We start from the raw sequence: 8,933 nt of genomic DNA on the forward strand, positions 1-8,933 counted from the left end.
AATAGAGTTATGGAACCTATGCAATGCAGGTCAGATCATCACAGTGAATGAGTCTACAAAATTTCAATCCATTCCATTTTGGGTACTGAGATACCAGCTTACATACAGAAGATTAACCAAAGGTTGCTTAGTCGATAAAGTTGCATATTTTTGTAAAAAAGCAAAATAGAGTTATTGAACCTGTGTACTGCAAGACACAGTATAAATGTGTGAAGTTTCATTCCATTCCCACATGTGGTTACTGAGATACCATCTTACATACAAAACCTTAACCATATTAGGACGTCAACACAGACACCGGCAAATAAGCGAGTGCAATAGCTTTCCCTTTTCTTTAGATTATAAGATAGTAGAGCTAAAAATCATAGTCCCAACATGAAAATCAAAGGCCTGAAGGGCCTGAGTCGGCTAATGATTGATGTACTGACAGTATAGTCTACCAGTTTCAGTTTGTTTTTAGTTTTTTTCTTAAAATTTCATAACACAGCTCGATATTTACCCAAAATATTATATCCGGATACGATTACACTTTTCTCCAGTTTCAACAATATATTTTACAAATTGTGATGATACGAAGACATTTAGCGCAATTGGCAGTATCTGACATTGAAGTTTACGGTTAAATTCTTTATTTAAATCTTTTATAAAATAGTTGTTTCGTTTCGTGAAAGCAGCCAAACCCTAGACGATCTACTTTCGATTTTAAAAACTACAAGAAAATACAATTAATGTTTCGCCGATTTGTTTTTTCTCGAAAAAATAAGAATAAAATCATTTTTTTAAAATCAGTAGTAACTAAACAAACCAGTAAGACTTCTTCTTCCAATAATTTTTCCGTTTTACTGACTGCAAAATTCAACCCACGGCAAAGTTTATAGAATCATACGATGCGTGTTTAGTTCAATGTGGGAGAATTAAGGCTGATCGGCTATGTTTCCTAAGCATCCAGAAGATTTCAGATTTTGTTTTTAAAAAGCATGTGTGCGTTTCGTAATTTTATATACGTTTTTATACGCTTAGAAATTATTAGACATGCGTATTGCGTTTTTTTTATACGTAATTTACGCTAATACGCATTTTATCTGGAGCCTGTGGAACTATTTTTTGTCTTTCGTGGATGTTACCAAAGCTTGTAAGGGCCCGCGCACTTCTTAAAAAGCACCCTTTATGCTAAATGAGTTACATTGAGTATTGCACAATTACAAGTCATAAATATGACAGATTACATCGTATGGTCATAGCAAAGGAATTGACACAACTTAACTTCATTCATGCAGTGAACTATTTGAAGTTTGAGAAATCTAATGGAACTACATTCCTTCACGTGTTATTCGGTCCATTTAGAGAATCGCTGAACAGCAAGGACTCATCAAAAGGCTTTCAGCCTTTAGCAGACTCAAAAATCACTTAAAATGCTAACCCTTGTGATCTTGGCGTTTTAGCTAGGAGCCTTAAACTTTAAAGTTTTTATGTGACACATCATCTTGTTCAGGAGAGTGTTTCTGTCGAATTATTTGAAAAGACACCCATGCATTGCAATTATTTACTTGACAAAAATGGTACAGACTGACAAACTTAAAACTAGCTTAAATTTATGGTGTCTAAAAGGCGTTTTTAAGCAGTAGGGGATTAGGATTGGAAGGGCTTTGGCTGGCTTTTTATACTCAAAGGTACAACAGTATTGTATGTATAAACAGAAACTTTATTCCTTAAATACTGTATCAATTCCTCTGTTCATTGTAAGGTGATGAATGAAATTCATGAAAACACAATAAATGTCTATGTTTATGTTGCATTTCTTGTAGCGGAAGTAATTATCGAAGTGCACAGTACATAAATTTCCATGCAGCATCTAAATCATGGAACAAATTTGGCAATACACTTAACAGAAATTCATTAGACAGGTAACACATTATTGTAAATCATATGTCAGACAGGTAACAAAATATAAGCAATCATCTGTCAAATAGGTTTCACAATAATGGCAATCATCTGTCAGACAGATTGCAAAATACAGGCAATCATCTGTCAGACAGATAACACAACAGAAGCAATCATCTGTCTAAAAGGTTACACAATAGATAAAAACATATGTCAGATAAATAGCAAAATATAAGCAATCATCTGTCAGATTGATAGCACAATATAGGCAATTATCTGTTAGACAGATAACACAACAGAAGCAATCATCTGTCTAAAAGGTTACATAATACAGATAAACATCTGTCAGATGGGTAACATAATATAGGCAATCATCTGTCAGACAGGTCACACGATATAAGCACAATATAAGCAATCATCTGTCTTCCACAGTGTCTTTGAATTTGTTCCTCATAGCCAACATAAAGTGTCTCAAGTTGTTTGTTTCATTCAACTGTGTTACAAGATCATCTACACCATCAATTGATGGCTCCGCATCAGTCACTGAAATACATAATTATGTATTTATCTATTATAGTGTTGTTCTCTTTACAGTCATAGCTTCTTTTTAATTACTACATAAAACTCATATTATCATTACTCTAAATGCACTTTTTCTTTTTCTTTGTTTTAGCCTATCCGCTTAGCTCAATAGGGAGAGCGCAGATCTACAGATCTCGGGGTCGGGAGTTCGATCCCCGGGCGAGGCACATGTTCTCCGTGATGATTTGATGAAAGACATTGTGTCTGAAATCATTTGTCTTCCACCTCTGATTCATGTGAGGAAGTTGGCAAGTACATGCGGAAAACAGGTTTGTACTGGTACAGAATCCAGGAACACTGGTTAGGTTAACTGCCTCCCGTTACATGACTGAAATACTGTTGAAAAATGGTGTTAAACCTAAAACAAACAAACAAACTGTTTTTCTTACGAAGTTGTGACTTTAGATCATTTTAATAGAAAACCTAGCATAAATATGGGCCTATATATGAAAATGCAAAAAAAATACCTTCACATGCCCTTTCATGCATATTTTAATTAAGTCATGGGCCATAACTCTGGTCTGGCTGAGTGAAATTTCAAACAAAACCCGAGGGGCATAACTCCACATGATGAATGACAATCCTGTGAGTTTTGATGACTGGGTAAAAATCTAATTGAGGTATGCACAACACAAATTCAGACAGACAGATGGACAAAGGCAACTTAATACCCCCCTTCCCCAATACTAAAAAGTGAATTTTAAAGGTAATTTCTATATGTAGGAACAATACAATGTTACCAAATTAATCTTCTTTTAAATTATGATGTACTCAAATAGATCCATTCATAAACATACCAACGTATTTTCTGCTTGGCCCTTGTATTTGTAGGAAAAAATAAAAAGCCATCAGAGGATCTTTTTCATCTATATGTGTGAAAATCACCTGGATTCTTCCTCCTACAGGTCAAATATACAAAATAAAGGTTAAGCATCACACACACAGTAACACTGATTTAACAGTTTAAAGCGATTTAATTTTCCATATAATTTTGGCAAAACATTTTTTTCTATATGAAGTTGATAATATTATATGTATTTGTCATTACAGAAACTAGAAATAACTGAAATTTAACATCATGTAAAACATTACATCCCATTATCAAAACAGGTGTACAAACAGGATCATAATTCTGATAAAATGCAAGTGAGAGTCATGGTTCTTGGCCTGCACATTTTTTAAATCAGTGTCAGAGAAGCTCAAAAGTAACGGCAAAATGATGAAGTTGTCATCTTATTTCACAAATATTCTTTATTCCCAAAATGATATTCTTTAATTTCTAAAACAATGTTTCAGTAATCTCTTAAGTTTTTACTCACCATGTGTTTTCTTGAAAGTAAGTCCCAGCATACTGCTAAATATATCACTTGCTTTATTCAGGTACTGTAACTCTTGTTTGGCTTGTGTTGGTGCATCTATGTCTGGGAAATGAAAAACTTTCAGATCAGCTGCAGATAACTGTGTACTATTATAGCTAAATTAAAGGTGATATTAACAGTAATTATGTGCTACTGACCAACTACAACTAAAGCTACAGTTTCAGAAATCCCTTGTCTGATACTCATAGACTTAAAATAATTTTGAATGGATGTTTTTTTCTCTCTAAAGGACTGACAACCAAATGCAAGTTGTACACATTACCATTAATCACATTAATGCAGAGAAAGGTATTTAAGATTCTTTGAAAAGCTCACCAAATATTTACCATCTTTATACAGGTCTCTCCTCTGTTATGCGTACGAAAAGTACTAAAGAGACTGTTCAAATGTTAAGCTCAGATTTCTTCAAAACACTGATTTTCTCGGACAGATATTGAATAAAGGATTTCTGGACAAAAATTTGAAAAAGGATAGGAATAATCTTTTTGTATAAATGAAAAACAGCACGATTATTTTGTCCAAAGTTGTTTTTGTATTTAAAATTTCAATACTTGCAATCTTCACTAGTCTTGATTTTTGTATTAACATGTCTTCTCTGTTTGTAAATAAAATAATGTGTGAAATGTAATTGTGAAACTTCCCTGAGGACTGCATTTTTTTGAAACACATGAAATTGCTTGTAATTTATTATAGTAGCAAACTTTTGGCATCAGGGACCAAAAATATAACAAGAGCACTGCCTTGTGGGTGCAGCCGCTCATCTGATTTTTTTTGTCTCTGTATAATAGAAATATTGTCCTACCCATGAATTTCTAAGTTTAAAAGGGGCCATAATTCTTGCAAAAAGCAATGTAGAGTTACAGTACTTTTTGTGCAGAGTAAGCTTTCAATGGCGAATAACTGCTCTGAGTTTTAAAGCAATAGATCTGACCGCTAAGGAGAGAAGTTGACCTAAACACAAAACTTAAACAAGAAATCTGTATTTTTCTAAGTCCAAAAAAGGGCCATGTTCTTGCAAAGCAGGATGGAGTTATGTTCTTGCTGTACGGGTCAGCTACTGATGGTGAACAAGTGTTGGCAAGTTCAAAGCAAATCTTTGATAGTTTAGGAGAAAAGCTGACCCAAACATAAAACTTAAACCAGCCAACGCCTATGAAGTGATGACAATAACTCATTTTTTTTCCAAAAAATCAGATGAGCTAAAAAATTCAAGTTGCACTGGAGAAATTGAAATAAAGTTTTGTCAGAAAAACAGAAAGTTGCAGTGAAAATAATTTAAATTCCATTATTCCAAACGGTGACTTTTTTAAGTTTACAAAAATATATTTTATGTACTTGGAACCTACTTTGTCACTTCAGTTCAGGCTGAACATGGTTATGGGAGTGGTTGTGGGAGTGTATAGATTTTAGTTTGACTTAAGGGTGAGTGTAGGTAACAATGTCATGTTTATCTTGACTTACCTGTCTTAATTTGTTCTATGTCTGTCTTCACAGATTTGTTTTCTGCTTCACATTTAGCCTTTGTCGTATGAAGTTCCTGTGATAAACTGTACAGCTTTTCTAATTCTGTTTTCAGATTTTCCAACTGCACACATTTTTCTTCCAGTTCTAAAGAAACAAAAAAAAACCAGTTATATGTGTTATATTCAGCAGGACAGCTTCATCACATGGGGAATTCTACACAATGTGTATTTTTATGAGTGCTTTTGACATGACTTTATATATAGTAAGTTTGTAAAACTTATGAAAACAGTAAGGGATTGTTCTTAATTGCCGTGGTTTCTGCAAAAAATCTGCGTGGTTTCTGCAAAAAACAATCCTGAATTGCTGTGGTTTCTGCAAACATGAGGACCATGATGGTCCTGAATCGCTCACCTCTTCCCACATGACCCAGTTTTGAGTAATGACTCGTTTTTTTCTATTATCTGCAAAAAGGACCCAGTTTTGAGCTCAGGTGACCCAGTTTGAACTGACAGATATTATCAAGATAAAAATTCTGACCAATTCATGGAAAATTGAAAAATATGGTCCTCTAGGAGGTCACAAGGTTTTTTATTTTTTGACTACTGACCTTAGTTTTCGAAGGGAAAGTGACCCTGTTTTGAACTTGATCTAGATATCTCAAGGTGAATTCTCACTAATTTTCATGAAGACTCATGAAAAATATGGCCTCTAGAGAGGGTCACAAGGTTTTTCTTATTTTTTAATCTACTGGCTAGTTTTTGACCGCATGTGAACCCCTTTCGAAACTGACCTAGATTATCATCAAGATGGAACATTCAGATAAATTTTCATGAAGATCATTGAAAAATATGGCTTCTTAAGAGGTCAAAAGATTTTAATAATTTTAGACCTACTGGACCTAGTTTTTAACCGCAGTTGACCAAGTTTCAAAATTGGATCTAGATATCATCAAGATGAACATTCAGACCAACTTTCATAAAGATCCCATGAAAGTATGGCTCTAAAGAGATCACAAGGTTTTTTTTATTATCTGCCCTACTGACCTAGTTTTTTAAGGCACATGACCCAGTTTCATACTTGACCTAGATATCATCAAGGTGAACATTCTGACCAATTTTTATGGAGATCCATTCACAAGTATGACCTCTAGAGAGGTCACAAGGTTTTTCTATTTTTAGACCTAACGGACATAGTTTTGACCGCCAACATGACCCTGTTTCGAACTTGACCTATGATATCATCAAGATGAACATTCAGACCAACTTTCATACAGAATCTGATGAAAATATTTGGGCCTTTAGAGGAAGGTCAAAAAGGGTTTTTCTATTATATGACCTACTGGGCCTAGTTTTTTGATGGCACGGGACCCACTTCGAATATGACTAGATATCACCAAGGTGGGAAAATCTGACCATTTTTCATGAAGATCTCATGAGTATATGGCCTCTAGAGAGGTCACTAGGTTTTTCTATTTTACCTATGACCTAGTTTTTTACTACGTGACCCAGTTTCGAACTTGACCTAGATATCATCAAAATGAACATTCAGACCAACTTTCATACAGATCCCATCAAAAATATGGCCTTTAGAGAGGTCACAAGGTTTTTCTATTATTTGACCTAATGACCTAGTTTTTGATAACATGTGACCCAGTTTCGAACTTGACCTAGATAAACATCAAGGTGAACGTTCTGACCATTTCATGAAGATCTTGTAAATATATGGCCTCTAGAGAGGTCACAAGGTTTTTTTTTTAGACCTACTGACCTAGTTTTTTGAGGGCACGGACCCAGTTTCGAACTTGACCTAGATATCATCAAGATGAACCCTTCTGCCAAATTTTTATGGAAGACTTGTGAAATATATGGCCCCTAGAGAGGTCACAAGGTTTTTTCTATTTTTAGACCTACTGACCTAGTTTTTAAACGCAGTTGACCCACTTTCAAACTTGACCTAGATATCATCAGGATGAACATTCAGACCAACTTTCGTATAGATCCCATTTAAAGTATGGCCTCTAGAGAAGTCACAAGGTTTTTTTATTATTTGACCTACTTACCTAGTTTTTTAAGGCACATGACCCAGTTTCATACTTGACCTAGATATCATCAAGGTGAACATTCTGACCAATTTTTATGGAGATCCATTCACAAGTATGGCCTCTAGAGAGGTCACAATGTTTTTCTATTTTTAGACCTACTGACCTAGTTTTTGAAGGCACGTAACCCAGTTTCGAACATGACCTAGATGTCATCAAGATGAACATTCTGACCAACTTTCATAAAGATCCCATGAAAAATGTGACCTCTAGAGTGGTCACAAGCAAAAGTTTACTGACGCACGGACGACACCGCGCGATCACAAAAGCTCACCTTGTCACTTTGTGACAGGTGAGCTAAAATCAATCCTGAACTGCACTAGTTTCTTATAAACAATCCCATATTATTGCTCTGGATTATGAAAAACACTCGCCTATAGTCATCAAAGAGCAAAATACACTTGAAACTCAATATTTTGAACTTGCTTATCTAAAGATTTCAGCTATCTTACGAAATTCTTCAAATCCCATCCCGGAAACACATGCACAAAATATCATTTTAAGTCAAATTTCAATTATCTCGAAGTTAAACGATTGATCCCTTTAAATGTGAGATATTGAATTTCAACTGTAGTTTCAATCAGGAAATTGTATTAAAAAATCTGCCACAAAATTTGACAAGTTTCCCTAATTTTTTCCGACTACTTTTATCAGTGACACCCTTCTCTTTCTGTTTTCGGACACAAGCTGCTTGTAATTTTTCTCTTTTTCTGTAAATATACTTTATTATTTACTTGGGTTTTAAGGCAACCCCAAAAGAGTTAGGTTTTATGGCGCAACAGGACACAAATTTGGTTTCACTTCATTTACATCGAATACAAAATGAGGAATGGAAATCAAATTTGATACCTGCTGGAATCACTGGTTTTACAGCAAAACCAAGTGTTAAGACCCTATAGTCGCCTCTTACGATCATGCAAGGGTAAGACAGTGGTTCCAATATTCATACATAGATCGTCCCAGAACCACATGGGGCTCTGTAAATATACAGCATGCAATTTAACCCACGGATGTGCAGGCTGATCATGATCTGCACTGATCGCAAAGGCAGAATCACTTGTGTACTGCATGTAATTTAAAGATATTCAACACCCATTTTCCACTTAAATATTTCATATTTAGATATTCACTTCAAATGTAGAAAATCTTTACCAAATATATTTAACTTTACTACAGATGTAAATAAACTGTGTATGTAGAGCTACATTCATAATCAAATGTCATGTAGCAACCAATTGTTTATAAAACTTCCAATTTTTTAGTGGTAGTACAGTAACACATTTATACTGTTTTCAGCTATACATGTATACAGCATGTATTATTTTTAACTTAACGCATGATTGTAAATACACATAAACTTGTTAATTTTATGTTAACATAAACTATATGTAGTATCTGTTAATGTTTTCAAACATGCAAATCTGGGTCTTGTATATGTTTAAAGTACATCAAACCATGTCCAAATTTGAAATCTTCTCATTTGTAGATCGGCAGTGTTACAAATTTTCATCAAGTTCACCAACAAGCAT

General features: G+C 34.5%; 1 protein-coding gene across 1 annotated transcript; it reads right to left on the reverse strand.

The window, feature by feature from the left end:
- Window positions 1-1,681: 1,681 nt before the first annotated feature.
- LOC123531705 (kinetochore protein Spc25-like) lies at window positions 1,682-8,933 on the reverse strand. The gene is made up of 6 exons (XM_053518234.1): window positions 8,905-8,933; window positions 8,050-8,114; window positions 5,304-5,450; window positions 3,783-3,884; window positions 3,261-3,362; window positions 1,682-2,424 (listed from the first exon to the last, which is right to left on the reverse strand). Exons 1-6 carry the CDS (start codon window positions 8,931-8,933, stop codon window positions 2,297-2,299), a joined length of 573 nt encoding a protein of 190 aa, XP_053374209.1. The 3' UTR covers window positions 1,682-2,296.

Source organism: Mercenaria mercenaria, chromosome 11, assembly GCF_021730395.1.
Source record: "Mercenaria mercenaria strain notata chromosome 11, MADL_Memer_1, whole genome shotgun sequence".
NCBI lineage: Eukaryota > Metazoa > Mollusca > Bivalvia > Venerida > Veneridae > Mercenaria > Mercenaria mercenaria.

Excerpts from the sequence above, each read along its gene's own strand:
- LOC123531705 (XM_053518234.1), bottom strand. The coding sequence starts at position 8,933 with ATGCTTGTTGGTGAACTTGATGAAAATTT. Across the intron at positions 8,115-8,904 it reads GGTGAACTTGATGAAAATTT|AAAAAGAGAAAAATTACAAG; the intron begins GTAACACTGCCG and ends GTATATTTACAG. Across the intron at positions 2,425-3,260 it reads GCCAAGCAGAAAATACGTTG|TGACTGATGCGGAGCCATCA; the intron begins GTATGTTTATGA and ends TATGTATTTCAG.